This window comes from Danio rerio, chromosome 5, assembly GCF_049306965.1.
Source record: "Danio rerio strain Tuebingen ecotype United States chromosome 5, GRCz12tu, whole genome shotgun sequence".
Classification (NCBI taxonomy): domain Eukaryota; kingdom Metazoa; phylum Chordata; class Actinopteri; order Cypriniformes; family Danionidae; genus Danio; species Danio rerio.
Window position 1 is genome coordinate 63,844,656 of NC_133180.1, and position 18,021 is coordinate 63,862,676.

At 41.3% G+C, this 18,021-nt stretch overlaps 1 protein-coding gene across 5 annotated transcripts in view; it reads left to right on the forward strand.

Moving 5' to 3' along the window:
* Positions 1-17,012, forward strand: part of pou2f3 (POU class 2 homeobox 3) — a 57,273-nt gene extending 40,261 nt beyond the window's left edge. For 3 of the 5 annotated variants that reach the window (XM_005171993.6, XM_005171994.6, XM_017356085.4), the window contains one exon: positions 16,020-17,012. In XM_005171993.6, coding sequence (XP_005172050.1) covers positions 16,020-16,059 — 40 coding nt within the window. In that variant the 3' untranslated portion in view covers positions 16,060-17,012. 5 annotated transcript variants of the gene reach the window in all.
* The last annotated feature ends 1,009 nt before the right edge of the window (positions 17,013-18,021 follow it).

Sequence of the window (18,021 nt, forward strand, 5' to 3'; positions counted from 1 at the left end):
TGGTCGCGTCCGTAATGGAGAACTGTCACATGTTTTTCCTCATAAATGCAAACACGAAAACTAAATGACAAAAGACTTTTAAAAAAGGACAAATCATACATTAATATATATATATATATATATATATATATATATATATATATATATATATATATATATATATATAGAGAGAGAGAGAGAGAGAGAGAGAGAGAGAGAGAAGAGATTTATAGCGTTTTGTAAAGGAAAAAACAACTTATTTATCATTAAAAATACTGTTGTTGGATTTATTAATCATCTTTCAACATGTTCAGAGTCAGACTAAGCAAAAAAAAAACTTTATCCAGGATAAATTGAATATTCTCAAAATGTGTGGGTATAGGTAAAATATGTCATTTTCCTGAAACCTTTTGAAATGAATTTATCGCGTTTTGAAAAAAAACAGCTCCTCAATTATAAATTATTATTACATTACAATACAATTAATGAAACAAGTTATACTATATATATATATATATATATATATTTGGCACTTTATAACGAAAAGGTTGCTGGACCCTCATAAGCAAAGTACCGACTCACCTTCTGTTGCTGGCATAGGCTCGGTGACAGGGTCTTTTCCATCACTTACACGGACGTCTTCCTCTGGTAGAAGGTCGCGAACTTGCTTCATCACCTCTCGTCTGTCATCCTCTACCAGCATTTTCAGGGACTTAAATTTCGGGTGGAGAAAAGTGGCGATTTTATGAGTAGCATTAGGGCACATCTTCTCATCAAGAAGGGCAGACGCGCGAGAGCGGACACTTTTCATGTAAGGTGGGTCTCCAAACTTGGGCTCACAGTGTTTTTTGAGTTTAGAAAACCATAGCAACACCATGTGAATGGTTGGGTAATGTTCCCCTTCAAGCTCGCTGATTGCTAACTTGAAAAGGGTGAGAAAGTCGATCAAGTGTGTGAGTTGATCCTGGTGGATGCCACCAAGGCGATGTTCTTGGTCTCTGTTCTTTAGCAGCTCTCTTATGTCTTGGTATTGTTTCTGTATCGATTCCAACATAGTGACTTTGCTGTTCCATCGCACATCACATTCTTGATTTACAGTGTGCTTTAGGCTGGCGATAGCACCGGTTCTCTTTAGGTATGCAACGAGCTCTTTGCAGTAATCGATCATGTCGACTATATCTTCAATGCCATCGGACTCGGAGTCATTCTTTGTACTGAATGTATGTCTTATCAATCAATCAATCAAGCCTTTATTTGTCACTACACTTTCGTATAGCGAAAATTGGACCCCCCAGACCATACAGATCTTAGGAGGTAGCATTTAGAAACGAAGAAAGATACATTTGGACAGTTAGGCTAAAAAAACACCCCCTCAGCTTGCCCTTGATTAGGACAAAGTGAGAAAAGGGAGAAAAACAGCCCTATCTTAGCATAAGCACACCGGCAAGACACAACATAGACAGAGGGGATGGGAACAGGGGTAATGGAAACAATCCGTTGAGTGCGGGCAGCCAACTGGCCCAGCAGCCATTTCCGGCGCATGTCACAGCCCCGCCCACGCCCCACGTGGGTAAAAGCACACGAAGGCGTTTGAATTTCAGAGCGTCTGCTTATCTTGCTTATCCCAGGGTTTGGAAAGCAGGACAAGGAGAGCCTCAGAGATAGAATAAGACGAGACAAGACGTGCTAGCAAGGAGAGATATGGGACGGAGAGGGAAAAAGAGCGACCGCCTTCGCCGAGAGCCAAAGAAGAAGGCACCGTGTTAAGGATGTGTGCGGAGCACGGAATCCAGTGGTATGAACGAAGTGCAGCCTTTATGTTCGCGCCCTGGTCAGTGACAAAAACAATTTTGTCTGTTTGTATTCCGTAGGACGTTAACACACTGGTTATCTGCTCATTAAGGTTTTCGCTGGTTTTTTTCAGGGTAGGGTCAAATTCCACCGTTGCCAAAATACGATTTTCCAGCTTCCACTGACTGATGTAGTGACACGTCAAGACTGTGTATGCCCTCTTTTTAAACTCATCTGTCCACATATCTGTGGTTACGGCAATACCACCGTTGCTGGTTAAAGCTTTCTGGATGGCCTCTGAAAGTTTCTGCTTATCAATGGAAGCCTGCTTCTTTGCCCGATCGCACACTGTTTGCCGATGGGGTAAGATGGCACCAGCGTCAACAGCACCGAACTTAGCTCCAATGTCAATCAACGTCTGGGCCACTTGGTGGAATCCTTTACCAGAAACAATATCGAACGGGCGCATATCAACAGAGCACAGGTTCACACATGCATCCGTCAGCTTTGATTTTACATCCTGTGGTACTCTATTGGGATCTCGACGGACAAAACTTGTCAAGGTGTTTGTGGAGGTTTGAGGTTTGGCAGCACACTTGTGATGCACCATGTTAGACGTACCCGTCTTGTGGCTGTCATGAACATAAACTGCTTCACAGGTTTTGCAAATTACATAGCCTGCACTGGTGTCATCCTGATTTACCACTTTGTAAAACTTAATCCAGGCAACACTTTTCTGACCTTCTATTTCCTTTGTTTTTAATTCTCCTTTTTTGAGTTTATCACGTACCTCCTTCGCCGGCGTTGCCATCTCTGATAATAACAGGCAGTCGATTTGCATTGACTCGACTAGCCATATACTGCCTGATGAAAAATTGACTATTTCAAAGTGTGCTCGATTTTTTTGGATGTAGGTATAGTCAGATCATATTTAACAATTTATATATTTTTTTTAATTTGATTGATACAACCGCCCGCCACCCGCCCGAATTTAATTAAAATACTATTTTTCGTCTCGTCATCCGCCCGATCCGCGGTTTATCCGCGGAGTCCGCGGCTGTAACCGCCAACCGCGCATCTCTAGTAGGCGGATCGCGGCCCCTGTGAGAGAATGAAATCTAAAATCTGGTATGGGCTGTCAGAAAGAAATGGACACTTTGTTCTTATATTAAGTGCCTTCTGTTACAATTCTGTTTAATCCAGCACCCTGTATGTTTATGCTAAAGTAATGTTTAATAATTTAGATATACACTTCAGTGATGTAATGTGTTATTTTCTTTTGTTGTTTTTTGAAAAAAAGGGAGATGTAATATTCACGTAAGCACTGAATATTTGGAACACTAATTTACGACTAGTAGAGGAGTTTACACGTTGTGGATTAAAGCTAGAAGTTGTTGGTACTCACTGTCCGTCTCCTTATTTAATTACTGCACGCCCCATGCAACAAATAAAGTTAAACGCAGAACAAGACAACACTGTTTGGAGGGCCGGAACAAATTGCCTCTGGGGCCGGGTTCGGCCTGCGAGCCGCCAGTTGAATAGTTAAAACCAGAAGTTTACATACACTCTAAAAATAGGAACATAACCATTTTTTTTTTAAATGTCTAATGGTAAATCATACTAAACCTTTCCTATTTTAGGTCCGTTAGGATTACCTAAATGATTCACATTTACTAAATGGCAGAATAATAAAAGATTTGTTTTCTTTTTTTCTTTTCTTTTTTTGAGAATATTTTATACATTTCTAGACAGTCAATACCTACATTTTCTTAGTATTTATTTACATTTACATTTACATTTACATTTAGTCATTTAGCAGACGCTTTTATCCAAAGCGACTTACAAATGAGGACAAGGAAGCAATTTACACCACTAAGAGCAACAATGAATAAGTACTAAAGGCAAGTTTCAGGTCTGTAAAGTCTAAGAAGGGAAGTGTTAGTAATTTTTTTTTTTTTTTTTTTTTTTTTTTTTTTTTTTTTTTGTACAGTTAGTGTGATATTCAAATAGGCAATTGCAGATTAGGAAGTGAAGTGGAGACTAAATAGTTGAGTTTTTAGTCGTTTCTTGAAAATAGCGAGTGACTCTGCTGTTCTGATGCAGTTAGGGAGTTCATTCCACCAACTGGGCAGATTGAGCGTGAGCGTTCGCGAAAGTGATTTTTTTCCTCTTTGGGATGGAACCACGAGGCGACGTTCATTCACAGAACGCAAGTTTCTGGAGGGCACATAGATCTGCAGAAGTGAGTGCAGATAAGAAGGTGCTAGGCCAGAAGTCACTTTGTAGGCAAACATCAGAGTTTTGAATTTGATGCGAGCAGCAACTGGCAGCCAGTGCAAACGGACTAGCAGCGGAGTGACATGTGCTCGTTTAGGTTCATTGAAGACAACTCGTGCTGCTGCATTCTGGAGCAGTTGAAGAGGCTTGATAGAGTTAGCTGGAAGCCCAGCTAGTAGAGAGTTGCAGTAATCCAGTTTGGAGAGAACAAGAGCTTGAACAAGGAGTTGAGCTGCATGTTCAGATAAGAAGGGTCGGATCTTTCTGATGTTATAGAGTGCAAATCTGCACGATCGAGCAGTTCTAGAAATGTGGTCAGAGAAGTTTAGTTGGTCATCAATCGTTACTCCAAGGCTTTTCACCATTTTGGATGCAGTAATGGTTGCCCCATCCATCTGGATTGAAAAGTTATGGTGTAGAGTCGAGTTGGCAGAAACTACAAGCATTTCCGTTTTTGCGAGGTTCAGCTGAAGATGATGATCTTTCATCCAGTGTGAAATATCCAACAGGCAGGCTGAGATACGAGCTGGAACCGAGGGATCATCAGGATGAAAAGAGAGGTATAGCTGGGTATCATCAGCATAACAGTGGTAGGAGAATCCATGTCTCTGGATGACTGGTCCTAGAGATGATGTGTAGATGGAGAAGAGAAGTGGCCCAAGAACAGAGCCTTGAGGTACCCCAGTGTTTAGATGCTGTAGGTTGGACACCTCTCCCCTCCAAGACACCCTGAATGACCTGTCAGAGAGGTAAGATCTGAACCATTGTATAACAGTGCCCGCAACGCCCAGTGACTCAAGCGTAGATAGCAGGATCTGGTGGTTGACAGTGTCAAAAGCAGCTGACAAGTCCAGCAAAATGAGGACTGATGATTTAGAGTCTGCTTTAGCCAGTCTGAGATCCTCCACGACCGAGAGCAGGGCAGTCTCAGTTGAGTGGCCTTTCTTAAAGCCGGATTGCTTGTTGTCCATGAGATTGTTTTGAGTAAGAAAGTCCAGGACTTGATTGAACACTACTTTCTCCAGAATCTTGGCCATGAATGGAAGCAGGGATACTGGTCTGTAGTTTTCAAGTAGCGTATGGTCCAGGTTGGGTTTCTTTAGCAGTGGGGTTACCCTAGCCTGCTTAAATGTAGTGGGGAATAAACCAGAGTCAAGAGATGTGTTAATTATGTGAGTCAGTGTTGGTATGACTGCAGGAGAGATGGCTTGCAAGAGATGAGAGGGAATGGGATCGAGTGGACAGGTGGTTGCATGGCTAGATAGCACAAGTTTGGACACCTCAGACTCAGAGAGCTGAGAAAAAGAGGTGAGTGTGTGTGGTGTTGGTGTTGTATCTTGCGTGTTTGTTGTAGGTGCAGCAAATTGAGCACTGATTTTTGCAGTTTTGGTGCAGAAGAATGTAGCAAAGTCATCAGTAGTAAGTGTGGAGGATGCGGGTGGAGGAGGAGGATAGAGGAGGGAGGAAAATGTTTTAAAAAGTAGGCGAGGATTAGTGGCATTGTTGATTTTCAGACGGTAATACGTCTGCTTTGCAGAAGTAACCTCAGCTGAGAAAGAGGACAGAAGAGTTTGGTATGTTAAGAGATGTGCAGGATTTTTAGTTTTCCGCCAAATTCTCTCCGCAGCCCGAAGTTTTGAGCGATGCTCACGGAGAGCATCCGAGAGCCAGGGTGCAGGAGGACTGGCACGGGCTGGCCTGGATGCAAGAGGACATAATCGGTCTAGACATGATGCTAGAGTGGAGCAGAGTGTATTAGTGGCACTGTTCGAATCAAGTGCAGTGAGTTTGCGAGATGGAGGAAGAGAGTCTGAAACAATGGTGGATAGTCTATTGGGTGAGAGAGATCGTAGGTTTCTGCGAAAGGTAACCAGTGTAGGAGTGTGTGGCGGCTCAGGAGTAATGTGGATGTTGAGAGACAGAAGGAAATGATCAGATATTTGTAGTGGAGTTACTATTGTTTGATCAGTGAAGCAGTGTCGTGTGTAAATAAGGTCTAGCTGATTACCTGATTTGTGGGTAGCAGCAGTAGGTGCTCTTTTTAGGTCAAAAGAGGCAAGCAAAGTCTGAAAGTCTGCAGCTTGCGGTTTGTCAACGTAAATGTTGAAGTCACCTAGCACCAATAAGGGAGTGGCAAAATTAGAAAAAGATGAGAGAAGAACATCCAGTTCATCTAGGAAGTGACCTAATTTACCTGGTGGGCGGTAGATGACAACCACATTTATGTAGAAGGGGTGGATAATGGTGACTGCATGGAATTCAAAGGAGCTGATTGTTGGCAGGGACGGTATCAGAGTAAATTTCCATTCTTTGGAAATTAGTAGTCCAGTCCCACCCCCTCTCCCTGTGTGACGAGGAGTGTGGGAAAAAGAGAAATTAGCAGAAAGAGTAGCATGTGTAGCAGTGTCCTCCGGCCTCAACCAGGTCTCAGTTAGAGCCATGAGATTATAGTCAGAATATGTAGCTATGGAGGTAATAAAATCAGCCTTGTTAACAGCTGATTGACAATTCCAGAGGCCCACGGAGAGAGAGAGTTGTGAAATAGTAGATACATGTATTGAACGAAGGTTGTGAGGATTACGCCTGCAGCGCACCTCCCGTGTTTTGCGAGTGTTAGTAACAACAGGAATTAGAAAACACATAATAAAAGTGCACTGACAACAAAAAATAAGTGTAAAGTAAAACAATACAGTAAAGTACTCAAGTGCTTTGTCGGTGTCTTTGCTCGGTGGAGTCGCGCAGGTAGAGTCGATGGTCTTTACCCTCGTCGGTCTTCACACGAGGTGGTCTTCACACGAGGCTGCCGCGACCGCTGCCGCGGTGAACTAGTTGTTTATATAACCCCAAAGCACTAGCTGATTGAATTCAGCTGGACACGCCTCGAGAGTCAAAACAAGGGCCGAAACTGAGGCGGACGACGCGAAACCGCGTTTGCGTTCGCTACACAAGCTCTTATAGTAACCAAGGAAACAGTGGCTAAACAACTTCTAGTATTATACACAACTGAAAGCAAGTTTAAATGTCCTACAACTTTACACAAACAGCTGGAAACAAGTCCTCAAACCATACACAACAACTGAAACAAATCTTAAATGTACTTACAGGCTGCTGGTCTAGATGCTGATAAAGTGCTTCTCCTGCCGACTAATGCTAGCGTGCTCGCTATATAGTGGTTACCTGGCGTTTGGACACGCCTCCCGAGTCAAAACAAGGGCCGAAACTGAGGCGGACGACGCGAAACCGCGTTTGCGTTCGCTACACAAGCTCTTATAGTAACCAAGGAAACAGTGGCTAAACAACTTCTAGTATTATACACAACTGAAAGCAAGTTTAAATGTCCTACAACTTTACACAAACAGCTGGAAACAAGTCCTCAAACCATACACAACAACTGAAACAAATCTTAAATGTACTTACAGGCTGCTGGTCTAGATGCTGATAAAGTGCTTCTCCTGCCGACTAATGCTAGCGTGCTCGCTATATAGTGGTTACCTGGCGTTTGGACACGCCTCCCGAGTCAAAACAAGGGCCGAAACTGAGGCGGACGACGCGAAACCGCGTTTGCGTTCGCTACACAAGCTCTTATAGTAACCAAGGAAACAGTGGCTAAACAACTTCTAGTATTATACACAACTGAAAGCAAGTTTAAATGTCCTACAACTTTACACAAACAGCTGGAAACAAGTCCTCAAACCATACACAACAACTGAAACAAATCTTAAATGTACTTACAGGCTGCTGGTCTAGATGCTGATAAAGTGCTTCTCCTGCCGACTAATGCTAGCGTGCTCGCTATATAGTGGTTACCTGGCGTTTGGACACGCCTCCCGAGTCAAAACAAGGGCCGAAACTGAGGCGGACGACGCGAAACCGCGTTTGCGTTCGCTACACAAGCTCTTATAGTAACCAAGGAAACAGTGGCTAAACAACTTCTAGTATTATACACAACTGAAAGCAAGTTTAAATGTCCTACAACTTTACACAAACAGCTGGAAACAAGTCCTCAAACCATACACAACAACTGAAACAAATCTTAAATGTACTTACAGGCTGCTGGTCTAGATGCTGATAAAGTGCTTCTCCTGCCGACTAATGCTAGCGTGCTCGCTATATAGTGGTTACCTGGCGTTTGGACACGCCTCCCGAGTCAAAACAAGGGCCGAAACTGAGGCGGACGACGCGAAACCGCGTTTGCGTTCGCTACACAAGCTCTTATAGTAACCAAGGAAACAGTGGCTAAACAACTTCTAGTATTATACACAACTGAAAGCAAGTTTAAATGTCCTACAACTTTACACAAACAGCTGGAAACAAGTCCTCAAACCATACACAACAACTGAAACAAATCTTAAATGTACTTACAGGCTGCTGGTCTAGATGCTGATAAAGTGCTTCTCCTGCCGACTAATGCTAGCGTGCTCGCTATATAGTGGTTACCTGGCGTTTGGACACGCCTCCCGAGTCAAAACAAGGGCCGAAACTGAGGCGGACGACGCGAAACCGCGTTTGCGTTCGCTACACAAGCTCTTATAGTAACCAAGGAAACAGTGGCTAAACAACTTCTAGTATTATACACAACTGAAAGCAAGTTTAAATGTCCTACAACTTTACACAAACAGCTGGAAACAAGTCCTCAAACCATACACAACAACTGAAACAAATCTTAAATGTACTTACAGGCTGCTGGTCTAGATGCTGATAAAGTGCTTCTCCTGCCGACTAATGCTAGCGTGCTCGCTATATAGTGGTTACCTGGCGTTTGGACACGCCTCCCGAGTCAAAACAAGGGCCGAAACTGAGGCGGACGACGCGAAACCGCGTTTGCGTTCGCTACACAAGCTCTTATAGTAACCAAGGAAACAGTGGCTAAACAACTTCTAGTATTATACACAACTGAAAGCAAGTTTAAATGTCCTACAACTTTACACAAACAGCTGGAAACAAGTCCTCAAACCATACACAACAACTGAAACAAATCTTAAATGTACTTACAGGCTGCTGGTCTAGATGCTGATAAAGTGCTTCTCCTGCCGACTAATGCTAGCGTGCTCGCTATATAGTGGTTACCTGGCGTTTGGACACGCCTCCCGAGTCAAAACAAGGGCCGAAACTGAGGCGGACGACGCGAAACCGCGTTTGCGTTCGCTACACAAGCTCTTATAGTAACCAAGGAAACAGTGGCTAAACAACTTCTAGTATTATACACAACTGAAAGCAAGTTTAAATGTCCTACAACTTTACACAAACAGCTGGAAACAAGTCCTCAAACCATACACAACAACTGAAACAAATCTTAAATGTACTTACAGGCTGCTGGTCTAGATGCTGATAAAGTGCTTCTCCTGCCGACTAATGCTAGCGTGCTCGCTATATAGTGGTTACCTGGCGTTTGGACACGCCTCCCGAGTCAAAACAAGGGCCGAAACTGAGGCGGACGACGCGAAACCGCGTTTGCGTTCGCTACACAAGCTCTTATAGTAACCAAGGAAACAGTGGCTAAACAACTTCTAGTATTATACACAACTGAAAGCAAGTTTAAATGTCCTACAACTTTACACAAACAGCTGGAAACAAGTCCTCAAACCATACACAACAACTGAAACAAATCTTAAATGTACTTACAGGCTGCTGGTCTAGATGCTGATAAAGTGCTTCTCCTGCCGACTAATGCTAGCGTGCTCGCTATATAGTGGTTACCTGGCGTTTGGACACGCCTCCCGAGTCAAAACAAGGGCCGAAACTGAGGCGGACGACGCGAAACCGCGTTTGCGTTCGCTACACAAGCTCTTATAGTAACCAAGGAAACAGTGGCTAAACAACTTCTAGTATTATACACAACTGAAAGCAAGTTTAAATGTCCTACAACTTTACACAAACAGCTGGAAACAAGTCCTCAAACCATACACAACAACTGAAACAAATCTTAAATGTACTTACAGGCTGCTGGTCTAGATGCTGATAAAGTGCTTCTCCTGCCGACTAATGCTAGCGTGCTCGCTATATAGTGGTTACCTGGCGTTTGGACACGCCTCCCGAGTCAAAACAAGGGCCGAAACTGAGGCGGACGACGCGAAACCGCGTTTGCGTTCGCTACACAAGCTCTTATAGTAACCAAGGAAACAGTGGCTAAACAACTTCTAGTATTATACACAACTGAAAGCAAGTTTAAATGTCCTACAACTTTACACAAACAGCTGGAAACAAGTCCTCAAACCATACACAACAACTGAAACAAATCTTAAATGTACTTACAGGCTGCTGGTCTAGATGCTGATAAAGTGCTTCTCCTGCCGACTAATGCTAGCGTGCTCGCTATATAGTGGTTACCTGGCGTTTGGACACGCCTCCCGAGTCAAAACAAGGGCCGAAACTGAGGCGGACGACGCGAAACCGCGTTTGCGTTCGCTACACAAGCTCTTATAGTAACCAAGGAAACAGTGGCTAAACAACTTCTAGTATTATACACAACTGAAAGCAAGTTTAAATGTCCTACAACTTTACACAAACAGCTGGAAACAAGTCCTCAAACCATACACAACAACTGAAACAAATCTTAAATGTAGCATTTTTATATGCTACCCATATCAAACAAACCTGAACCAATTAATTAGGACCTAAACACCAGGTGATAATTACAAGCAAGTGTGTTTGATATGGTTTGCAACTGAAATCTGCAGGAAGGTAGCTCTCCAGAAACAGGGTTGGCCACCCCTGCGCTAGATGAGCGCTCCAGCGAGGGGGAGCTTGAGCTCTAAATCCACCCCACCCCTAACCCCAACCCCCAGTGACATCACTTGTAGAAGAAGTGCAAGGAAGGAGGAGCTGGAGCTCAAGCTCCCCTTACTGGAGCTCATCTCTGCCCAAGTGGCTCTGCAGTGAGCGCTAGATAGGGGCGAACGCTCCGCTTGCTCCTGTTACATTAGCTCAAAACACTGGAGATACAATGACTGCACTTGCAACCAAGAGAGCATCACTCGTGCGAGTCGAGCCAATAAACTGTAAACAGGTCGCACTGTGTCTGTATTTATTTTAGCTGCTGTGACAGACTCACATCATTTACCTATTTTATAGCTGCTGTAAGCTATGGATAATATACGGGAACACACGTGTGTCTTTGGTCCTGTCAGATGTGGCGCGTGCACTCTCATTACCATACAGCAGAGACTGAACTCCACCATGCGCGATTCAGTGAGCAAAAACTTGTAATCACGCAACCATGTAGAGACAGAAATCACATGCCATTGTTTAAATAAGATATTACATACGGCTATTTGGCTTGTTTATTTAAAAAAGTTGTGTTCTGGCGCTATATTTAAAATACAAATAACTTGACTTCAAGGAGGGCGGGGAAAGCCGTTGGAAGGGTGGGGCGCCCCCCTAATATGATGCTAGGGGAAACACTAGGCTCTCATATGATTCTTTCAGCAATTAATTTGTTCCTAAATGCCTCCTTAGCGCAATGCTAATCTGCGATGATAGGTCCGATGACCCAGTCTGTTGTGATTGGTTGATTGCGTTAAGCGCGAGAAATTCCCACAACAGCTTTTCAACAATATTGAAGTAGTGAGACTGCAGAGTGTTTTCAATTCAGTTCATCTTTATTTGTATGACGCTTTTACAATGTAAATCATGTCAAAGTAGCTTCACATAGAAGATCATGGTGAACTGAAACAATGTCAGCTCAGTTTTCACTGTTTAATTTCAGTTTAAATTAGCTCTGTTCAGTGTGGTTAATAATCACTACTAAGAGTCAAAACACTGAAGAGCAAATACATCGATGCGCAGCTCTACAGATCCCAAACCATGCAAAAACTTCACCAATTGGTCAAAGTGAAGAATTAAAAAACCTCAAGAGAAAACAGGCTCAGTTGGGCAGGACCATTTCTTCTATTTCCAAACACGTTGTTCACAGCTGGCTGCTCAGGATACAGCCTGGTCCAGGATAATGGAAACCTTGGGATCATCTCGTCGCTGGTCTTGGATTGAATCAGTGGCGCTGCATAGTCTGAGGGCCTCGGGATGAGTATCCCCAGGTGGAAATAGAGAATAAAGAGAATAATTAGTGCAGCTGCTGTTCATAGTGTATGTAAACAAGATGCAAAAACCTGCGTGGGGAACATTCATAGTAAAGTGAATGCTTTACTCAAAAGATAGGTCTTTAAAAGGCTGTTCGAGAATGTAGTTTTAAGGCTTGGTTGTGTAATTGTGCTCAAGTTTCACTTGAAGGAAATCACTTTATTTTTTCATAAATCTCACTTTGATTATATACAGCTGCTTAGCTAACATGAAAACGACTGATATATTTCCTAGTTCCTCTAAAAGGCCTGCCCTCAAGTGACTCTGATTGGTCTTGTGTCATAATGTGCTGCGATTCGCGGATCAGCTCCAAACCACGCCCGTTCAAGCACACGCGTTTTGTGTTAACAGTCAGTCAACCTCATACCCGCTCTCTAAAATAAAATCTGACAGGTGTCTGTAACGAGTAAAAATGGGCTCCTTTAAGAGATTTTGTCATTGTGTGTGTGTCTATGTTTGTGAGTGTGTATACTATGAACTCTGTAGATGTGTGTAACACGAGAAGTGCATGTGCGCGGGACCAATGTTTATTTTTATTTTTCTCTGATGCTCGGATTAAGTTATTTTCTGTAATTTATAGTGACGCTGCTGAAAGAAGAATAAAGCACAAGATTTGGGATGCGAACTGTGTGAGCCTTGATTTATTTTTCTGTTGCTATATGAGTTAGGCAAGCTCTTCTGTATTTTTTAACTCAACACGTTACACGACATCTTTCACATATATTCGAATATGCATGTATAAGTAACATGAATCGTTCACATATTTTTTGTGAGTTCATTATCTGAGATGTAAAGCGCATCGAAAAGCTATAGAGAAACACTGCAGTCGCACAAACATAGAGAGATGCTGCACGTGCTGGTAAAGTGTCTGTGTGTGTGTGTGAGTGTGTGTGTGTGTGAGTGTTTGTGTGTGTGTGTGTGTGTGTGTATGTGTGTGTGTTTATAGCAGTTTGATAAATATGAATTTGTAGCTAAATTGTTAGTGGTGGTAAACAGCATTTCCTGTTGTTTACATCTTTGCTACAACATACCATTAAGGCTAGACAATGTTCATGTCATAATCAATTTTAACAAATAAAAACACTTACAGGTCATGGCTCAGAATTCACAGCTTCTGCTTATAGAAGCTACTTCTTCTTTGAGGAGATTTTAACTGAATCCAGCACTGAACTGGGAGAGATTCTGGAAGCTGTGTTTTGTCAAATCATGCTTGCTTTGTATTTTATATTTCTCTGGAACATAATTAATATTAAACTGTAAGCACATCTGTCTCTGTGTTGTGTCCTTGGGAAGCCCAAATACAGAAACAGAGAAGCTCTGTGGAAATAGCAGGGTGGCATTTTCTTTCTATGCTGTAATGTTACAGCGCCTCTGGGGCCTCATGTACTAAGACTTGCGTGGAAATCTTACTAAAACATTGCGTACGCACAAAGCTGTAAATGTGCGTACGCAGAAAAAAATTCAGATGTATGAAACACTGCGTACGCCGAATCTCACGCATATTCTTTTGTACATCTGAGTGAACGTGAAACTGAGCGCAACATGCACGAGCGCAAAACCCCTCCCTGCCTCCTCCCCCGTATGAATATGCTAATGACTATGCTAATAGAAAAACCCAACGAAAAAGCAACGGCAAAATCAAGCAAAAAGAGAAACTTTGAACAGAATGTGAATTGGAGGTGCTGCTTTCGGAGGTAGACCGGAGAAAAGCGGTGTTATTTGCAAGTTTGTTGTCCGGAATTAACAACAAAAGAAAAAAATAGAGTAGTAAAAAATAGAGAGTTTAGCTGATACGGTTAACACAGTTGGGTCTGAACATCGCACTGAGTGCATTTAAAAAAAGAAATAGTGTGGTTTATAACTGAAAAATGTTGCAGTACCCTTAGCAGTCTCAGTGTCGCACCTCATAAGAAGCATGTGATCATGTACTGATATGTTTGAGCATAAACTTGGCTCGAATCCAGCGTCTAATGAATTCTTTCTTTTTTCCTCCGCTACATATCAGATTTTGCCCACTATTTATCAAGAGAAAGACAAGTAGGAATCATCAATAAGTTTGTGCATCATATTTTATTTGCACATTTATTGAATGGAAATTTTTCTGATTCACGTATGCAAATTCATCTTCAGATAGTGTCTTTATAGCGATGTGTGTGCAGTAGATAGCTCAGATTACATTGGGAAAACAGGCGACCGCTGCAAATTGTGCTTTAATGTTTAGCTGGTCAACTGTATGGTATGGAAACCTTATATACCTGCTAGATGAACCCGTCTCATACAGCTGCCATTGCAAGGATCAGACACTTTGTAGAGAAGAATTTAACACAACTGCCTCTAGGAGTCGCCAATGGAAATAAAATAGACACGCACAAAAAATGTGCGTACGCCTGCCAGAAAGCTGCCGTGAACCTGCGCACATTCCCACGTTCAGTTCATTGTTAGTAAATCCAAACGTGAGCGATTCTGAGCGTGAAACCTGGCGTACGCAAAGCTTTTGTGCGTACGCAGCGTTGATACATGAGGCCCCTGGTCATACCCCTTAGCTGTGCAGTGTGTGTGTGTGGTAAAAGTATCTTTGAGATCTCACAAGGCCCGGAAGTATTTTTTTGTAGTCTACAAAATTCGTTAATTTTTGGCTTTGCTAAACTAAATCTGTAAAAAACCAAGGTCCCCCCTTGCATTAAACTTTGAGCATTTTACATTCAAAGATGCTGTTTATGTTCACACTGCTTCCATAAGACAAAATTAGATCTAATTTATTATTTAAACAATGGGTAAACCAACAAGGCCAACATTTTGCTTTATCCCAAGTGAATGTAGTAAATCAATAAACGCGAGCCCTAATGTGTCATTATTGTCATCTATGTGGATTTAAAGTCTTCTGCAATTAGTATTTTATCAGTTTTAAAAAGTCAGAAATAAAATCAGAAAACTTTTTTAGAAAATTCAGTTTCCTGGGGGTCTATATATGGTGACTAAAGTGAGAGATAACATTTTTAATTTTTCATAATAGAGCATAACATAAGTCCATTTCTCTGATTACCATTAAGAATATAATTAAAGATTGATGCAACTCCACAACCATGACCAGTTTGACAAACCTTATGTTTATATGCGAATCCTGGAGGGGTTGCTTCATTTAAACTAAAATAGTCATTTTGGTTCAGCCAGTTTTCTACTCCAGCCCGTCAGCACGGAAAAGCCTAGGACGCTCCCAGAAAAGATTACAGTTATTGTCAAAGAGCATTTTTTGTTCTTTACACAATGTTAATAGCCATTCATTCAGAGTAAAAAGTCTACTGGACCTTTCATTTCCTTAGAGGTAGGTAGGAAGTGGGCCAGAAACGATGATCTGCATGGTGGGTGAGGTGCAATGAACCATCTCGATCAGGCTCCTGAAGTCCCTCTTCAGGATCTCCATCTGCAACAGCCAAGTGTTGTTCTTCCCTACGTGAAGGACGACAGCACGGAGGCTCTAGCCAGTGCTCAGGATAGTAAATACCTGGGCAAAAATATTCTTAAAGCGAGCACCAGGGGAGTAGTGAGGTGCGTAAGTTGTTACTTTAAGTGGAAGCAGCACGGACGTGGTGAACGATGGAGTCACCAATGATAGCAACATCGCGACCCGTTAAGTTCCATATCCACATCATGCCAGCATGGCTAAAGACTCGTTACCGCGACAATTAATTCGAACCACTAGTCGACTCTTTTATAGATGAATCAATAGTTTGAAACATGGTGCACTTTCAGATTTAAGCCTCAGCTGGATATTTCACTTCACTTGGAGTTGTGTTACACATTGCATTTTTTAAAAACCCATTATAGGGACTCTTTAAAGTATACTGTGTCTTTTGAAGAACTAGTAAAACTGATGAAAAAACTGTTCTTTTCCTCAGATCGTGGTATCGCTGGAACACCGCCTCATACCATCACTGAGTCCCTCTGAAGTAGCACATCCAGAAGCAGCAGCTTAATTTCATATCCTACCAGATGGAAAAAAGCACTCATTCTGTAACGTTTACAACCTGCACTAAATCTAGAGGCAGAACACAGAACTACTTCTGCTTCTCCTGGTCTAATGTTCAAGGGCTTGTGAAAAGAGTTTCACTGCTAATTACTGAAGGGAAAATGCTCTAATATGCTACAGCACACTGTTTAGATATGCAATTTTGCTATAAATAACATGTTCGGCATTTTCAGCAGAGCTTCTAAGGTGTTTGAATCTTTATTTTACTTTCTGAGCAAAAATCTCTGCGCCAGTTTTGTTGGAGATGAAGGTTCAAATCTGGATTAATGCGTCTAAAACAAAACTGCACACAGCTAAAAACAAAGACCACTCATATTTGTATGCATTGTTTACATGCTTTATTATTGTTTTCACTCTTGCCTTAACTGATGTAATGATAATTTGATGGGATAATTGTATGATTTATTGAAAATTTAATTATTTTTGCTGTGCTCATATTGTCAATGAAATTGTCAACTCTGATATGGATATGTAGCGATATTTAGTGTATTGGCCAACACAGTTTACAGGGATAACTATGTTTTTTGTATGCACCTGCTTTTGTGTTTTAAAGTTTTTGAAAGAATTTCTGGCAGGGAATACCTTTTAATATGCCTCGTGTGGAATATGAGCATCTCACACGGTTTGTGTGCAACTTTGTCCAAAGCATTTGAAGTTCCTTGATTTTAAGATTTAAGCTTATTTGTATGGTTAATGTTATTATATAGAAGTTGTTTGTTTGGTTGTTCTTTGCTTTTTTTTTAATTTTAAAACCGCTGTATATTTCAGTTTTACTGACTTATTAAATTGTACTTTCAATTTGTACTTACTTGCTATCCAACCCTAATGCAGTAAATATTTTCAAAGACTTGTAACAACACAATGCCATGTGCTTTGTTATAATATAATATAATATAATATAATATAATTAATATAATATAAAATATTATTTTTGCATTGAGACTTTTGGGACTATCCTTTAAAGGGGTAGTTAACCCCAACATGTAAATATTGTCACTTCTTACTCACCATTAAGTGGTTCCAAAAGCTATTTAAAGCAGGGACTAAGCCAAAGAAAATGGAGTGAATTAAATAAACTAGTTACTTTTAAAAACTGTTTCATGCCACAGTATATAAAACGTTTTTTTTATTATTTTTTTATTTAATTATTTATTTTTGTTTGTTTGTTTTTTTAATGATCATGGTTAATTCAATTTCAAATGTAGAATATACTTTAGCCATTATTTATGGTGAATGTAACAGTGCACAGAAAATGAGCACCCTGACGAAAAAAGAAAAAAACATTGTCAAACAAAGTCGTTTTTGCAGTTTTTTTATGCACAAACATGTTCTTGGAGCTTTATGATTACAGTTAAATCACTGAAGTCACATGGAAGGTTTTAATTTTTTTTTTAAAGGTTTTAAAAGTTTTATTTTCGTTTTTGGACTTTTGGACTCTTGACTTTGGACATAACAGAGTTCAAAAAAAGACAAACTGTTGGTGCAAATTTAAGTGATGTATCAAAAGCCACGGTATCCAAGGTAATATCAGCATACCACCAAGAAGGATGGACCACATTTAACAGGACTAATTGTGGGAGCAAGAGGAAGCTGTCTAAAAAGGATGTCTGGGAGCTATCCTGGATTGTATCCATTCATTTTCTTTTCGGCAAAGTACCTTGATTAATCATTTAATGAATGATTGAATGAATGGATTTAGCATATGTTTTACACTGCAGTAGCCCTTCCAGCTGCAACCCATCACTGGGAAACATCCATGCACATTTATTCACACACATACACTACAGAAAATTTAGCAATTTAGGTGGTTATTCTAGAACAACATACAACAGAAAGAAAATACAAGAAAAAAAAAAACATCAAAGCAATAT